The sequence below is a fragment of the Dermacentor silvarum genome, chromosome 1 (assembly GCF_013339745.2).
Source record: "Dermacentor silvarum isolate Dsil-2018 chromosome 1, BIME_Dsil_1.4, whole genome shotgun sequence".
In the NCBI taxonomy this organism is placed as follows: domain Eukaryota; kingdom Metazoa; phylum Arthropoda; class Arachnida; order Ixodida; family Ixodidae; genus Dermacentor; species Dermacentor silvarum.
In genome coordinates this window covers 136,294,784-136,313,515 of record NC_051154.1, presented here as the reverse complement: position 1 = coordinate 136,313,515, position 18,732 = coordinate 136,294,784, and the positions used below count along the sequence as shown (strand labels likewise).

At 45.7% G+C, this 18,732-nt stretch overlaps 1 protein-coding gene across 1 annotated transcript in view; it reads left to right on the top strand.

Moving 5' to 3' along the window:
- Nucleotides 1-18,732, top strand: part of LOC119436082 (adenylate cyclase type 2) — a 650,431-nt gene that overhangs the window by 471,581 nt on the left and 160,118 nt on the right. Inside the window, exon 6 of the mRNA XM_037702828.2 lies at nt 3,829-3,940. Within this exon, the coding sequence (XP_037558756.1) occupies nt 3,829-3,940 (112 nt within the window). The remainder of the gene's footprint in view (nt 1-3,828; nt 3,941-18,732) is intronic.

Sequence of the window (18,732 nt, the reverse complement as noted above, 5' to 3'; positions counted from 1 at the left end):
TCCAGCGCGTGCATTCTGACCGGCAAGCCGCAGCAGCAACGCCTCACGATGGCTCTGCTCGTGTTGCTTTGTGCCTCGCCGACGCGGTAACTGCGTTGCCGGGCGTGCATGTATTTACTGTCCGGCTTTCCGGAAAAGGGGCGCGCGTTCTGTTCCTCGTAATCCCCTGCAACGCGGCGTCCTCTCGACGGACGTTGCCCAAGTGCGGGGCCGGCACGCACGCATGCGGCAAAAAGAAGAGCCGCTCGCGCGGCGCTCTCCGCCCGTCTTGCATCGAGAAAACGTCGTCGCGAATCTAGCGTGCGGTTCCCCTGCACCGAAGGTATACCCCGCGCAAGCGTCAGCGTGGGACAGGCTTCCAAACGACCCGGCTGCCTCGCATGGCTCCTCTTGTTGTGCGGCCACTCAGCGCTGCCCGCCGCTGCTCAGTTTCTCAGGTCGAATGTTCGCCCATGTTCTTAGAAAACCACTACGCTGAGAAAATTGGCTCAAATCATCCCCACCGCTGAAGTTTTCACTCCACCGTTTGCACTCTCGAACGAGCGCTAAGCTACGCCCCGCCGACCGCCCTTTAACATTCTTTTCCTATCTCATTTATTTTCCGGCATGCGTCCTCGGTGTCCTGGCTGAAACCTGCTCGTAAGGCAGCCTTTGTTGTTGCTAACGCTACTCCTTTACGTGGTTTTTCATTCCTCGTGTAAACATGTATTACATACATTTGAAAAACTGCCGTGAGTGGCCTTCGTCTTGCCATGCGCTTGAGTAAAGTTGGAGTAGGTCAGCTTGAACATCGCTCGAAAAATAATCTTCCCTTTCGTCTAACAAACTAAGTATAACAAAGTACATGAACGCGTGCTGGGAACAGTTTGCAATACCGCCGCAGTGGAAAACTGCGCACGTGGTGATGATCCCCAAACCCGGGAAGAAATTACTGATTGAGAACCTCAGGCCCATCTCTCTAACCTCGTGCATGGGGAAGCTGATGGAGCACGTCGTTCTCACTAGATTAAGCAACTACATGGAGGATAGAGATCTGTATCCGCTCACGATGATCGGGTTCAGGCCGAAACTGTCCACGCAGGACGTCCTGCTCCAAATAAAACATCAAATCCTCGACGCGTGGCGCAGACAGAGGAACGGGACTGAAAGCCTTCTTAGGGGTGGACCACACCAAGGCCTTCGATAATATTACGCACAAAGCGGTCCTAGGGAACCTCCAGGACCTGGGGGCAGGTCGCAAGGCCTACACCTACGTCCGGGACTTCCTCTCGAACCGCACAGCTCAAATCACGACAGGAGACATCAAGTCGGATGACATATAACTGGGTAGTAGGGGAACGCCGCAAGGCTCGGTATTGTCCCCCTTTCTCTTTAACGGGGCCATGATCGGCCTGCCGAAAATCCTCAGCAAGATCCGCGGCCTCAACCACAGCCTGTACGCCGACGACATAACGTTGTGGGTGACAGGCGGCAGCGAACGCCAAATCGAGGAAACCCTCCAACAGGCCACGGAGGCCGTCGAACGCTACGCGGCAGAGAAGGGGCTCAGTTGCTCCTCTCAAAAGTCCGAACTCCTGCTGGTGTACCCTACGACCAGGGTACACCAGTTTCGGTTTCAAGGAGCCTGCCAGGGGGAAATAATTGGTCGCGTAGCTCCCACATGAACTACGCTATTGAAAATTTGATCGTTCGGATAGGTAGTGTCGAGGACGGGCCCCAAAGTACTTATTCGCTGTAGTCACCTGTTGTTGATAATTAAAAAGTTAATTAGCGTAACTTCGCTAATTACGCACGTAAGTGCCGAAATTGCTCTGTATCTAGAGGCCGCCAATCGGTGCACTTGAATGGTAAAGATAACGGGACCAAGATATATATCTTTCTAATTTTAAAAACTTGGTGCAGCTAAAAAAAAACACCCTGTATAGAGAACTACACACTGATAGCGACCAATGTACTTTTTCGCACACCTAACGCGTCAGTAACATTCTATCACCCCGAAGTGATTATAGAGCATACTTAAAGTTGGTGCGTTGTGCTTGCTCTTTAGTGAGCGTACATGATTTATGACGAATGGGCATGAGGGCAGACGCGTGAGCTTCTACGCCGCGTCGCACAACGTATTTGCTACGCCTGTCCGTGGCAGGCAGTGTGATCATGAAGTATTTAAAATATTGATATACGAGAAAGCCTAAATGAAGGAGCTTAGGGGCATGCGAGCCCACCTCGTTTCAAATGGGACGCTCATGTCATCACTACGTTTTTTGCGCATGCCCTGGAGGGTGCTCAACGTCTACGCATGAGGGCACTTCAGCTATCGCGGTCCATGTAAATAAACTTCCATAAATTTTTCTTCGTTATGACTTGACTGTTATTTTGGCTCTAAAAGGAAAGCTTCACGAAGAGAAATTGCTTTTGAAGCAACTACAGCAACTGCAGCAGCTCCTTCCCGATCTTCAGCAACGCGTATGATTTAATTTTGTTTACTCTACGGAAATCAGGTGCTCTCTGCCTCTTTCTTTTTTTTTTTCTTACAATGACAAGCGGTTTAGGCCGCATGACGAGGTTTTGCTCAGAACACCGGATCGTGGCTATGCACATGATAGCAGCAGGGTACTGAAAAAAAAAAATATTGCGCATCGGCAAGGATTCGAACGTATGCACACAGATAATCCCGCAGTCGTAAAGCGCCGTGCTAATTGATACCGCTGCTCCGACAGCACCATCGAAATCGGAGCGGCCCGTTGCTCTACATCGGAGATTTTAGACGTCTGTTCCTGCACCTATGAGGTTATAGCGCTACGCTCGCATGTGATGCTATACGTCACACGGCCGAAGCGCTGCGATTTCAGTGGTGGCAGTGATCACGAAACTTTATTTTACACCGGCGGTTACCAATAACGCCTATCGAAAAGATGCAAGTTTATGTTAACGATTGGCCATCATGCGACAGCTCTTTCCTATCTTTCGTTCATTTTTACGCCTGTCAAGCTCCTCCTTTACAACCAGCTATAAGGGGTTCCCTAGATCAGTGTTGTCTGTATGCGTACTGAACAATTATCACGTGGCACAGATGACCAAGTAACGCATGCATCTCACATGTGATGAAAATAAAACTGTACAATGTGCAGAAATGCCTTCATTATCAAAGCAAGCAGATGTGCGAGGGACACAAGTGTTCGTGGTGTGCAATGCTAGGTTTGAAAATAAAGCAGAAGTTTTGAGCGCCTGTTGGTCGCAAACAGCCTATCAGCATGAGAAAGTTTCAACGAATTCTGGTAATGATTTCTGTTTTGAATTTACCGTTAGCTATACTTTCTGAAAAGCAGCCAATAAGGAAACTTGGTTCACATTTATTCAGCTGCTACTCTGATATGGTGGACAAATCATCGCGTACCTCGGATCACCTCCAAGACATCAGACACAATCTCGTGCTGAAGGACACGTTGCCAGCGTAGGAGAGAGTGTGTGCTATTTAATATTTTGTTGGTACCCTCCCCGCACCTGCAGCGCTGCAATATATTTAGTACATATCTTTACGACTGCATGGACTTACGCGGCCCATTTTTTTATTTCAAATTGTTTAAGCTTCTATAGAGCTAGAAGGGAAATCACGTCGTAAGAAACATGAGAACATAGTATTCGCTAAGATATTAAGTTTATTAAAGGTCTCTGCAGGTAGGGAGGCGATCCATTCTGCGTTTCAGCATTCTTATTGCAGGTTTCAAGCACTCCTAATGCCCGTTTCTCTAACCGTTTAACTTGGCGTGGATCGGGCGAGTTTGTAATTCTTATTTCAACAGTTCCCTATATTTCTGATCTGCTTTGCAGTATCTTGTACGCGGATATCGTCAACTTCACGAGACTGTCCGAACAACTCTCCGCGTCGGACCTGGTGCAGACGCTCAACGAGCTCTTTGGCCGCTTTGACCAGATTGCGCAGGTAAGTGAAGGTCAATGGGCCGATTACTACATCTCGCCACTATCACAGTTTGACTCACTGCACGCTTAGTGGAAGTTCGTTTATATTGTGCCAACGAGAGCCGGTCGGGTCAAACTGTGGGCATAAACAGCTGGATCCGGCAGCGTTTACATAAACCCTTTTATGGCGTGCTAAGGTCTTGCGTAGAGGCAAGACAACGAAGACAGCGAACAGACAGTGCAGTTCCTCGCAGCTAGTTACACACTGTCGACCAAACCAGACTACGTTTGTGTGTGCTACCTTGCCAAGGAGGCTCGGGCTGAGTTAACCTACCACGTGCAGGCGGGTTAACCCAATGCCTCCTAGAGGGCACAAGGTCTATGCACTTCGATTCATGACGTCACGCTACCTTGACCGACTGCCATGGGGATGCTCCTGAGCTATGCTCCCGAGTAAGCAGCGGCGATCTTGACGTCACCACTTTCGCCACACCGGGCTTGGAAATGCAAATTTAGGTCCAAGTAGCATGACGTCATAAAGCAGAGTGTACAGGCCTGATATTTAGGAGGGGTTGGTTAACCCGGCTCGACACGACACTCCCTCACCCGACGGGCTAACGTTCACTACAACCGCACAAGCTGAGTCGCCCTGCTTTTGGAAGCCTTACATAAATACGCTGCCATGGGCAGTTGAGGTTTGTTGGAACACGTGTCGTCATTACTTGGGGTGATAACCAAGGCCCTTGCCAATGAAGAACAGTTTTCAGTGCAAATATGAAAAGACTCGGGCATTAGCCATTCCCGGAAACATTGTCGTATTGAACTGTGTTATCATAGCAGGAAACTTCGCGTGGGAAATTTTCGCGATGTCGATAATGAGGTGGACGTGCAACAAGTCACTGGCGCCAATACAATTTTGATTATCTGGAAAGTACTTTGAATGGTGGTGTTGCAACAACGAGCGAGTTAACCAAGCATGGCTGCATGGAATCATTTCTCGTTAAAATTGGGTGCAACTTGATAACGACGCTAGAAGCTCCGCCCACGCTCTCATTAGCGCCAGCCCCCGTCTCTCCGCGATGCGCAAACAGCCCGCGGACAAGGAGCGAAGTTTTCAGTTTGGTGGCTCATCGCAAACGCAGAAACGGTGCAAAAAGCTTTCGCTGATACACACACGGCGTGCCTAGGAATGCCGCCAGCCTGTGGCTTTCCCGGCCAAAGAAGTTCAGCTCTTGGAAGTTTGTTGTTATGGCAATGGAATCCATTTTGCGTGTTTAGTTGTTTCTTTGTTATTGTTTTTTTTATTCGGCTCATTTCGCTGTTCCGTATACCCATTTGCGTTTTCGCACTAAACTGTATAAAGTTGTTTGTCCACACTCGTGTTGTTTGCCTCTCGTCGAGCACGTTTTGCGCTGACGCGGACAGTCGGCATCTCCTTTTCTCGCGGGCGAGACGCTTTAAAGTTTCCTTTAGTAATAAAATTACGGGAAGAAAAGGCACCGCCTTGACGTTTAGCTTTCTATGTTACTGTGAAACTGTGCAACAGCAAAGGGGCTAAAGTTAATTTCCGAAGTGCATACGGCTTTATTGGAAGCACGGTCAAGCTCGAAACTCAATTGCGTGTCTTTTAACATAGAAATAACTAATTTATACACCTACTTTGTTTACATTACGCTTCGCTGCTCACAGCCGAAGCTAAGCGGTGTCATGGTAGAGGCGGTTTCGAGTCGATACAGTTTGTTTCTTTGTTTATTTATACTGTGGGCCCCAATATAGAGGGCCATTACAGGATACCTTACAATTACATTACTGGAGAATTACAATTATTCAAAGCTGTACTGGACGGGAACCACTAGTGGAGATGACTTTCAGTGCTTAACGAAGCGCTCCATCAAAGTCGTCTAACAGTTTTCCTGCCCTTGTCAAAAGAGTCTTAATACAAAAAACATTCAATTCGGTTTTACTCAGCATAATGTCCAAGCAATAACTTATTGTGAATCGCAACACATAATCTGTAACAGTATTACTGCAGAGTTTGATCTGCCTTTATCAAACCGTAGCGTGTAGCGCAACTGATAGCAGCTTGACCTTACCACTTGGGTGTGCAAACGCCACAATACTGGTGAATTTTGCTGTTGTCACGTGCACGTTGCAAACTTTGTGAAAATGGGTGCGTTTGGCACTAATGGCGCACGAAATGCGACGCACGTTTCTTCGCTCTAGGACTGCATACTTAAAGAAAAGACGTCTTTCACTGATCAAACATACATGCTGTTCAAAGCTTGTGACGTGAAGGAGATCAAACAATTACTAATTAGCGGAAAAATAAAACATGAACGATAAAAGAATTGTGTCATGTGTGTTGCGTCATTGGAGATGTGCGTTTCTCTCAATTCCAAAGAGGGAAGGAACGGAGTTTAAGTATTGCCAAGTGGAGCCAAAACAGAAAGTGAGCCACTGGACATTTTTACTCTCTACTCTATTAAACTGTCGAGCACTTGAGAGAGAAATAAACAAAAATGGAAAGAAAGACAAGGAGGTTAGCCAGTGCAAGTACCGGATCGCTACCTTGTGCTGGAGAAAGGGGTAAAGGAATACAAGATGATAGAAGAAACAAATAAAAAAATGTGAGAAATTCACACAATAACGCGATGCTACACAGCTTCTGGGCATCCGCTACAAGACAAGCACGCAGCCACAAGCGAATGACACTAGTTCAAGTGGGCTAATACAAAGCTTGCAGGTACAACCATATATCTGCTCCGAAGACCAGGAATGACATATCTCGGTTTTATGCATGATAGAGCTGTCAAATCCACAATTTTGCGGCTCCGCAAGTCCATTTTCCTGGCGTCGAAACCTCGTCTGACAACAGCAATTTGCAAGTAGCGTTTAACGCAGCAGAGCTAAAGATGTATGAAGAAACCACAGTCTCTACAGACGGTCCTTTGCTTTTTCAAGAGTGCGAAGCACGGAATCCGGCACGTAAGGAGAAAAATAATATTTAATTCACTCTGTTTAATTCCGTGCTATTCAAACGGCACGATCGCGAACTACTCGCCAAATGTATGCATCAGGCACGCTTTCTTCTTCTCAGAAATTGAATATTGGATTGGAAAAGACGCACCTTTTATACTAAAGTTTGCGTCCGCAGTCTGCCCGCTATTTTGCTCTTTCGTGGCCCATGCTATGCCAGTGTGCAGCTTGTATTCCTTTCTTTTATTTCATTGAATTCCGAGAGAAGGAGCTGGGGGATGAGTTACTTTTCTTTCTTTTAACTGCTATGCTGTTTGTAGGGACGTCTACTCAAGGCGCACTCAGAGCATAAGAAATATATTTTCTTTAAAAAAAATGTGCTAGATAAACAAGAAAAAAAAATTGGCTGTGGTTTAGCTCTGGTTAAACCTAGTCGAGTTGCGATAGCTACAGACCCCCGGCTGCGCTTAGGCTTCGCTTGTAGTTAGACACGTTGTTATTAAACTTAGTGGTTCCCGACTAGACTAAGACTCCCCTTCTATACTCCCGGTTATCACAGCTGTGGAGCGCGAGGTGTGACGTCATACAGAGGGTGCAGCGAGCGCCCAACGGCAGCAGCGGTGGACGCGCGGCGTACGCGACGAGGCGAGTTGTCGGACAATCGAAGCCCGTGATGGGACGTCACACAGAGAGCGCGGTGAGCACGCCAGCTGTGGCGGTTGCCAGGCAACGGCGACGCGCGCCTGTAGGAGCGGTGGCCGCGCGGCGACCGCGACGAGCCTAGTTGCGGGAGAATCGAGGGCCGTGGTGTGACGTCACAGGGCGGCCATGGTTCTAAGTGCGGCGACGGCGAAGAGGTGAAAACCTGGCGCAATGCAGCGGTACAAAAACACGCACAAAGGTTGGTTCCTATAGACAGCGTCCTACCCATGGTGATAACAATAAAAACTAAGGCGCTGAACAATGACAGATAGTTCTTAAGAGACGAAGAAATTCGCGAATGCAGCCTTGTATTCTTTGAGACAGAGTTGCTGGCACAAGCGAACTGGGCCAGCCGTTCATTTTTTTATTAATTTATATATCCGAAATAGAGACCACAGCTAAATAATGTCACTGATACAGGCCTTAAGTTGAGGAACACCTATAACCGCCATAGTTCTTGAAATGCGAAAAATGAAAAGTTTGAATACACCTCGGACTTAGCAGGCCGGCAGCAGGCATCCTTCCATGCGAAATACACGACCTATTTTTTTTATTCAATTGGTTCTTCCTGTTCGTAATACTGGTATTTAAATAAAAGCCCAGAGGTCCTTTCATGCAAGAATTGAAGCAGTGGATTAGAGAGAGAGAGAGAGAGCAAGGAGAGGAAAGGCAGGGAGGTCAACCAGATGAGCGCCCGGTTTTCTACCCTACACTACCCGTCACTGGCACAAAAAGCGATTCGTGCATTAGTACAGTATTTGAAGTGCACTGGTTTAAGAGACCGCTTATAGTGTCCCTGTGCATTATCAGTGGCTTAGAGAACTTAACTTGTCTATGAGCACACACGTGTAGCTGTCTGTCTGACCAGTTCGTAGCTTGGAATCTCTTGAATTTTCTCTCGTGTAGGTTTCGCCCCTGGGAAGATCCACAACATATGAACGCCCGCTGTAGATGCTAGAGCAGAACCTTCTAGACAGAACACGAGGTCTTCATATGTTTTACTCTAGGCCCAGGAGACAGGAAGGCGTAAGGGCCACATTATCCCCTAGTCTACGGAAACTCTCGTCGCCCGAGAAAGATCACAGCAAAGCCAGAAGAAAAACGGAAGGATTAAGGTGCGTGTGCACTGACGGAGAAGAAGTAATTTTTGGAGTAAGAGGATAAAGCGGGGGTCTCAAAGTAAGGAAGCAGGTGGAATTTCTAACCCAGAAATAGAGTGCGTCCGCGAGGTGCTTGTACAGGTTGTGGCAATGGTTGTACAGGTTGTGCACCCAGCGTATACATTGACAATGAGTGGGGAACACCAGAGAAGAATGCCTGTCTTAGCAGATCAGTTGCCTCTTGGAAACTTTTTTTTTAGGTACTGTACAGTGTCGAGTGATTCAGTGTAGATCTGCACCACACTAATATTGGTGAGCAGTTACATGCAAGTTTCATGTTTCTTGCAGTTTCCGCATTCCGCAAATTCTTGTGGCTAGGTTAATAACATCGCGTTTTTTCACCTAGACGAAAAAGAAAATAGAAAGACAGACACCAAATCACTGCATCACAAGGATCAGAATGAACACACATGGAGGCTAAAATCCCATCCGCCAGGGTATGGTAGCAAACCGCATTTTCCGTTCTGATTAACTTAGCTACCTTTCTCCTTTCTTTCGTCTCTGTATCTCTCTCCCTAGATAAAATTCGAATGGTATTACGGCCGTGCACTCTGTTTCATTAAGACAACGAAGCGTTGTGGACGCTGTATCTGAAGTAATTGAATTCGAGGTCCAATTTATTAATTACTCGAAATAAGAAATCAAGTTTCGCGACTGGCAGGAAAAATCCAATTTTAACGATCGTGAAACTACGAATTGGTTTAGTAATCACAAATCATTAGTACGCCAGAGGATTACGCACGAAAACGTTCCAATCAATCGTAATAGCGAACCTAATGTTAGCGAAGGTAGTCAACCCAGGAGAAACAGTTTTTACGAAGACCTTTGTGAAATCAATCAATCAATCAATCTTTATTTTCGCCTTATGCAATTATTATTATTTGATTTGTAAACATATACACAGGAAAGAGAAAGCGAGGAGCAAGGCTGGCAACTGCCACCGGAAGGGGCACAACGCCTGCCTACTCTTCAGAAAGGACGAGACAAGCATAGAAATTAAAGACAGGAAGGAGGGGAGGAAAGAAAGAGCGAGGAGACAAATCTCAAAGTATGCAATCAACATACAGCGAAAAACATGAGTATCGAGAAATCGGGTCAGGGGCAGCGATTAACTGCAGTCAGTTTATGATAATAATGGCTGGTGTAGCGACAAACGTAACCGTTAAATTACGATAAAAATTTATTCTTGATTGGGCATACGCAACGTTGCTGATTTCAGCGCAACAGAAAATACTGCATGTTTCAGCGAAGATGGAGATATTCTCAATGTTTACAAATATGTAATCACACCCAGGCATTGGGAGGCGAGCTATAGTGTGTGTGTGTGTGTGTGTGGGGGGGGGGGGGGGGGGGGGGGGGGCTGTAGGTTCCTTATCGTGCGCTCAAGATACCAGTACGTAGGCGCTTTTCCGTGGCCCTTGCGCCAATAACACCCATGTATCATCACACATAGGTGCTTTGCTGTCTCTTCATGTCTTTCTTGGTTTTTTTTTTTTTTTTTTTGTGGCTTCTCCCCTACTTAGATGGGGCCACGACGTGTGGGACTCGCACCCACGACCTCATGCCCAGCATCAGAATCTGATAGCGCTGAACTGCAGCGGTAGGTAAATTCTTAAAGCTGATGAAGTAAAAGTTGGGGGGGGGGGGGGGGGGGGGGATGCGTTTTTTCGGTAAGACGCTATTGGCGGCGGCTGCTGTAAGAAAGTGTGCGACACGTACCGCGCATAGAATCCAGTCAGTTGGATAGAGTTTAATAATGAATGCGTAGTTTAAATCGATGTAACTGCGTAATTGAAACCCGCCAGTGTTCAAAACATGTCAATTTGTAGAAACTCTTCTTACTACCACATGACATCCAGGTATCCGTGCACAAAATACGCGCGCTATGCATGCGGGCAAATGTTAAACGCTGCTCTCCTCTGATTGCGAGTCTATGGTCACGCTGTGAACAGTATACGTAGCAGGCTTCGATAGGCCCTAAAGTACTAATTACAAAGTTATTTGGGCGTCGAGTGATAAACGCTGCTAATTAGCATGTCACACGTTTTATGGCATCCACCGTCATGGCGTGATGGAAAAAAAATTTTAATAAATAAACATATTAGGTTTAACATCCAGCCTTCAGTAATTTCGGTCATATTCGCTAAAACACCGCGAATGTTGAAAGTGGGGCAACTGTATCACTATCCTTTACTTTTCGTCCTGCTCAAGAACTCTTTAAACATAATGTAGCTTGGTGTGATTCGTAAGCTCCGCAACTTGTTTGAGCTCGCGAGTTTAAAAAGGCAAAATAGTGTTGCTTTGTAGAAAAATTCTAATGGGTGTGTGGAACGAGCATTAACCGGCGCGATGAACGAAAGAAAAAGCGTAATGACAAACGCTGCGTCATTTGTCGAAACTAAGCGCTCCTATATGGAAAGTGAAGGAGCAAGAACACGGGAAACATTTTAATTACCTTTCAATATTCTCGGTAAGCTTTAGGTTCGGCAAAGTTTTGCGAAGAAGTAATGTGAAAAAATAAAAAAGGAAGTATTAGTTGTATTCATCGCTATCTGAAAAGAACATTGCATGAAAAGGAAAATGTATCTGGTTTTTTGTAAGATGACCGTATTCACTACAGTTCTTTTTTTTTTCTTTTTTTTTTCACGAACGAACCGACGCTTTTTACCATGGGCGACAGTGTTCGTTTAATTAGAAGTGGACAATTATTCACTGCTGTGTGGAGATTACTAAGAAATGTCGTAGTAATACCTGTGAAGTCATTTAGGTGTTTACGCTGGCGCACGGTAAACGTAGAAAAAAAGTTTTCAAAGCCTATCCTCGAGTTGAAGCACTCTCTTGACTATGGCAACAGGATTACGCTGCGTAGCGCGATTTAACTAGATGTACAGCTCGGTCCACTCTTAGAGGGAACACGTGAGCGCGTGGCCAGCGGTCCGCGGAGCGCTAACTGCTGGCGAGATTTCGAAACACGGAGCATGCGCATAGATTCAATCAGGCGGTGCGTGGCCTGCGTCGTCAGTGCTACTTCTCCGCCCCAGCGCTAGCTAGCAAGCGCTGGCCCAACCGGCTTTCTTTCTTTCTTTTTTTTTTTATTCCGCACTGTGAAGCCCTGCCTCCCGCTTGTTGAATAGGCGGACATTATATGGTTGCATGGGCAAACTTGGTATGCTCGCTGCATCGCGGGCTTCAATTGGTTTGTCTCTTATGAAAAGTGGCCAGTTGCTGCGAGCATTACGGGAGAAACATACGAATAGCTTATCGGTTAGCATTGACACAAGGTTGCGGAAGTGACAGGCTTCGTTATCACTTTTGCAGAATTCCGCAGTTACGGGTTGCTCCACAACCATTATTCGGGTAAATTTTCGCAGCTGTGAGCAGCACTGGGTCCTATTTCCCTTGCACACGTGTGCGTTTTTTTTTTTTTTTTTGCATTTTACATAGCATGGACTTGTGCCAACACACTACCAGCTTTGCATCCTTTTAAAGTCGTGTGACTAGTTATGTCTCCATATACCCTCTGTCGCAAAAATATAATTAATAAATTTTCTCGTCTACGTTTACTTTCATGTGTCGTTCTATGCACACCTTACGTCATTGCGCGCACGTGTGACTGTAACAGAATAATTTTCCTAAAACTGCATGTCCAATCATATCACAAATATCCTAACTATGGAGCTTCTCTGGACGTTGCTTCAACGAACAAGAACCGAGTCGAGTTGAAACTCGCGAGAGACTGCAGCGACAAACAAAACTTTCTTCCGTTTTTTCTGCCTGTTGATTACCCGATGAGCAGCAGGCAGAGTGGCGGCTAGATAAATTTGACCGCGGAAAAACGAATGCGCTCTACAGCGATTGTCGAGCGCAGGGGCGGAGAAGTAGCAGACGAAGCGGGGCACGCGCCGCCCTTACGACTCTATGCGCATTCGCCGCGTTTACAAATCTCGCCGCCAGCTGGCGCCGCGCGGGCCGCCTGCCACGCGCTCGCGTGTTGCCTCTAAGAGTGGACCAAGCTGTACATAAGCTGTACCTCTCAGAATTATTTGAGAGCTTTAGAATAGGCGCAAAGGAATATATCGCACGCTATAAGCATTTTGCGTCAGCCTGTATCATTGAAGGCTTATAATAACCGTAGCGCTAGCGTTTACTATAGTAGTGAGCCTGTGGCTTTGATTTTTCGGTCTGCAGCTCCACTGCGGCTGGAAAGTGAAACAATAAGCAAAACACTTCGCGCTAGTGTTTCATGCTTCACGATCTGCAACTTACCACACAAAAAAATCAATAATAAAAGCAATAAAGCTCATAACGCATTCGTATTTCTGCTATTTCATGAAGTTACCTTGCCACGTTGTATTTCAGTGGAGACGCGTCACTCTTTTATGGAGACTCAGGCATTCTGACAGATGGAACACGCGTCTTCTATGTGTCTAGGTAACTGGTAATCCTGTGCATACATGTACACAGTACCGATGTGCCACTTTTAATCATCATCAACAACGACGACGACAACAAACTATGTTTTGTACAATGCAGGATGAAGGCTTCTTGCATAAATTTCCACGTATACCAGCTGGCACCCTTTCCTATGCCTACCAATTTTACAATTTCATCCCACCACTTAGTTCTCTACCGTCGTCGGCTGCTCTTCCAGTTCTGTAACTCTAATGGGGCCCCCGGATATCCGCCCTACGCATTACATAAACTGCCTAACTGCATTTTTTTACTCGTACTCTCAGCTGGAATATCCGCTACGCCGGTTTTCTCTCTAATCCACACCGCTGTCTGCCTGCCTCATAACGTTACGCAAATCATTTTTCGTTCCATCGATCATTGCACTGTCCTTAGCTTCTTCTCAAGCTTCTTTGTTAACCTTTTAACTCCAGGCAATCTTAGGAAACTCCATGGTTTTATGGCTCAAACTTTGCCATCGAGGTGAGATGAGGAAAAGCCGGAATGATTGAAAGTGAGAGCCGCCATCAGAAACGCTTTGCCCGCGTGGAGCGCTTCTGACTAGTCATGTGTTGTTTTTTTTTTTCTTTTTTTGTATGTGAATGTGTGTTTTAAATATTATTGCCGTTACTCGCGAAAACAGGTAAAGTGAGATGAAAAATCAAAGACAAGCAAACACGGCGAGTACTTCCGGAAATTAAGTTTCTGTGTTAATGTAAATCACGTCGCAAATGGAGAGCAATATTTGACAACGCTTGCGCATCGAGGAGAAGAGGAGCGGGAGGAAAGATGTTTATTCATGCACATAAAAATCACTTATCAGAAATCATCGAACCGGATATGAAAGTGTTTTGTGCAAGTCATCTTGCCCGTTTTACTAGGTTTCTATACTTTTCCACTGAATTATTTATTTGTGTTTTATTCTAAACAATGTGCTCTGTGTCGCAGCTTGGGTTTCAATTCGTAACACGGGCTGGGTTGATCGGTTATGTTTTGCAAAATATTCGTTGCAGCTGTGATTAGAGTTAGGGGAACGCAAGCAAACGTTTTAAACTGTTTTTGTTACTCCAGAGACACCGGAAAGGAAATCGTTGGAAATTTAATTTCATCTGGCATTTTGAGGGTAGATAGCAAAATTGAGAAAGACATCTACAGTAGCGGAGTACCGCGTGTATTGTTATTGTAAGTCGGACACTGAACACTTAATGTTCATAGCCATCTGGTAAATTGCTAGACGACGCTGTTGTTGAAGCCTAATGACCAAATGGAAACTTGAAATGACAGGCTGATAAGGTTCGCGATAAGAACGCGCTAAATAATATTTAAACCAGCACTGGGATCTATCGCTATGTTATCAGGCTTTGTAGTTACATTGATAGAAACGACGGTATGACGGAATCCCATCTGGTCGGGAAGAGCAATGATGAAAAAAGAGAACGCCGACCAAGAAAGACACATATGTTGTGAAAATTTTTAAAAGACGTTTCGGCTCGCACACGGCAGCCTTGTTCACAATGAGAACGATGCGAAAGAGCAGAATGTTGTGCAGACTTGAAGAGATGGCGCAATCATCGCACGTACACGTGTGGAAGGCTTCCATCACCGCGGTTCAGAATCTGCGCAGCAGTCTCGATGAACGTAGATTGAAGATGCAAACGTGGTGTATGTCTTTGTTTTCGGTTGTAACGATACGTTCCTTGCCCCAGTCTATTTTATGACCGAAGGATATCGCGCGCTCGGCAATGGCGTTTGACGATGGAGGCGAAATGCAAAAACGCCCGTGTGCTTGCGTTGTAGTGCACGTTAAAGAACCCCAGGTGGTCAAAATTAATCCGGAGCCCTCCACTACGGCGTGCCTCATAATCAGAGCTGGTTTTGGCGCGTAAAATCCCACAAAGAAGAAGAAGAAGAAGAAGAAGAAGCAATGACGTTTGAGGCAGTGTTTTTCTTTTTGACATCGTTTGCGTGGTGCCGGCAATCTTCGCCTAAAATTTCCGCTTTCGCCACTATACACCTGCTCGCACTCTGCACATAGCACCTTGAAGACGCCAGGAAATTCTTCTTTGTTGATTTTATCTGTGACATTTACCAGCGCGTTCCTCAACCTGTGTTTTTTTCTTTCTTTTTTTTTTTTTTTTGAAGGAACATATGTTACTTGCATGTTTTACGTGCGCAACAAGCGGGCATGCGATTCATTCACACCCGGAATGCAAGGAATGATGGTGCGTTTATGCAGTGGGTGAGAGGCGGCAACAACAGGCCGTGCCCACAACTAACGCTGCACCGAGGCAACGAAGCAAGCAGATTATCCATGGGCAGCGAGGTCCTCGCGTACGTTTTCGTCGTCAGTCGAGGTGTCCTCCGATTTAGAGCAGGTCTTCTGTGCTTTCATGATGACTTGGAGAAGCATGTTTTCGTGACAGCTGCATGTATTTATTTTTCTGAGGTTTGGCATCTCATTTTGCCGTATCCATACCTGCCCAAATAGGTTATCTATTTATTAGCGTTACGTACACGTAAAAGCGCTCTGCATGAAAAATGGTTAGCCTTTGAAGCTTTCTTAGAAGCCCTCCTTTTTTGGTAACTATTTTGATATTGGGCCGCCCTGAAAAACGGTTCTGGTACAAAGGGTGCGCAATAAGCACAACGAAAACGTGCAAAACCTGCACGTGCTGCTTGTATAACGTACTAGTGTCCACAGGCTAGCTTCTGGTCATTTTACAGGCAGCTATACGAGGAAGCAGAAGCAGGCAATGAGGCCATGCCCTCCTTGATGAAAATGGCCTAGTTGGATTGTGGGATATATGCGTCCGGCTTCTTTCCCCCATAAAAGAAAAAGCGCTTTTCCGCTTTCAGATTTGGCTTGTCGTGTGCCATACCCAATCGAGAACAGATTCGTAATGCTTTAGAACAAAGCGGTTCGTTCTGCTGTTTTGTCTAATGATGTGATCAACGTCCTCCAAACGTTTTTCTCCTTAGACAGTCAAGTATAATATACGTACGACACTCTTCTCTGCAGCCAAATGTGACCTTTATTTTATCCATTGTCAGACAATTGGTGCTACGTTATTCCGCTGATTTGCATCGATCGTTAACAGGTCCATCTTTTGTTTTTTAATTAAAATTCTTAATGTACGGAAGAGAGCCTCGGCCATAACAGATTGGGACGAGGATGTAGTTGACATCTATTACACGACAGTGACAATGAGTTGTTCAGTGTCAGAACCATATGCCATGTCTCTTCGTTTTTATTCTTCTACCAGACTTGAGTCGCGTCGCTTAACGACCTCAACATTTAAGGAGGCTGGCAGCGACTATAAACCGACAACTATTGGAACAACGAGCGCGGGAACTCGTCCGCGTTCTCAAAACTTTCGCTCACCTAGTGCAGTCATTTGAGATGATTGCCGAGCGGGCAGACTGCTTCCAGCTTGCTGGAACGGCCGCGTTCGTGTCATTAAGATCTGGTCTGGGCTTCGCGCATTTACACAAACGCGTACTAGCAGTACCGCAATTCGCATTTATCATTTGAGAGCAGATGAAGCGAAGAAAAAAAAAATGACGGAGACATATCCCAACGTCTCATTTCCTCAGTGTTGTAGCGTGCACTCTCTTTTTCTTTTTCCCCGGGAATAAAAATGGACCCCTCTTCTGGAAAAGGCTTGAGCCGTTCCCAAGTCTTCACAAGTTTAATTACGAATTCCGAAAAAGTTCCCTCGGTGAATGAGCGAATAATTATTTTTACTGTCAAGGCATTTTTCCTTTCTTTACACCTTTATAAAGTTCTGAACAGGAGATTAATTGCGGAAAAGTAAAGGATAAGTCATATTAAATCTGTGGGAAAAAGCGTCTCGAGAAAAATTGATGCGGAAGAGGGAGATGGTGCGATAGTGAGTGTTCGTTTACATGCGCTTATTATTTCCTTCGTGCGTGTGTTTCTTGCAAGCTATTCTAGGGACATCTATACATCGGAGTATTAATTGTTTTATTTTGTTAGAGCGTCAGCAGGGAGATTTGTGCCAGAAAAAGTGATAACTCCCGCATGTTAGTATAAAATCAAAATAGAACCGTGCTGGTGTTCTTCGTTTGCTTTAAGCTTTCGTTAGGCTTTTCTTATGGAACGATTATCAGCCCTCTGCTGCGTGCACCAAGCTTATTCAGATGGCTAAATTATATATTCCGCCGTGAATTTATTCCCACTGATTTTCCGCTTTCCTTCACGACGTTCGCGCTGTGCACGCATTGGCAAGCTTTATAGTGAGCGCTTTTGTGTGCCAATTATTCAGCTTACCGCAGCGCGGTTTTATTGACACTGCAGCGCAGAAATGCATAGTGATTGCTTCCTCCACTCCTTAGTGCGAACAGCTTTGCGAGTTCGACGCCTGGTGTGCCGGCGCCAGTTGCCACTCGTCGGCGCTCTGCGGCTGTAGTGAGACTTTTAATGTAGCTCGCAAGCAAATACAATCAGACGGTCAACAGCGTTGCTAATTATTTACTACGTATGCCACCTGTGTACGACGGCGCCGAAACGGAACGAAAAAACGGGAAAATTTCAAGTGCTTTGCAAAAAAAAAATTGAAATATTTTATTTGCGATTACGCATGTTCTGTGCCGGCACCGGACTTTCCAGTATTTGGTCAAATAATAAATAGCACAATTTTTCCATTTCGAACCGGCAATCCGGCAACAGGAAGTTGTACTATAGACCGGAATGCATCATTTTCCTAGTCCCAACGGTAGAATAGCCTCTTTTTATAGGCTGTTGGAAATCAATCTACACTCGTTTTCACAAAAATTGCACGGCGGCCAATTTTGTGGCAAACTTTCCTTCTTGCGGCAGAAAAAAAAAAGTCTTAAACGCGACGCGAGTTATTTTTTGTGTGACGAATTACTCTGTGGCGAAGGTTACGAATAAGTGTTTCCGTAAAGCAAACCCGAACCAATAGCGCTGCGGTCATTTTTGTTGTCGCTAAAGCGCGCTGGTGCACTTGATCGCAGATGGCAAATAACGGGCAGAAGGTTGCAAAAATTGAACGTGCTTCGTGGGTACCGAGGCTTGTTTTCTAAAACAGAAGTTACTCGTCAGATAGGATGGAATCAGCTTTCCTCAATAGGCATATGCACCGCGCTTTCGTTTGGCCGCACAATCTGGAAACGGGAGTTTGTAATGGGTCCATATGGAATTCCAAGCGATCGATGGTGAACAGGTGGGCAGTATCGCTACATTTTCTCTTCTTCTCTTTAGCTGTTTTTTTTTCTTTCTTTCTTTCTTTTTAGCATCTTGTGTTTCATAGGTGAGGTTCGTCTGTTTTCATGCAGTCCTCGTTCTACGTACACCACGAGCTTTTGTGGAAGACTGAGGAAAAACGTAAAGCAATAGATAAGAGCATATCTGCATCTCTAAAATCTAAGTTCAGCTTCTCTGCCACGCATCGCCTTCACTCCGCGTTGCAAACTTTGCGATTTTATCGGCGGTTTCTTCGTGCAACGACCTCATATTTTTTTATCCTCCTAGTTAACCTCTCAT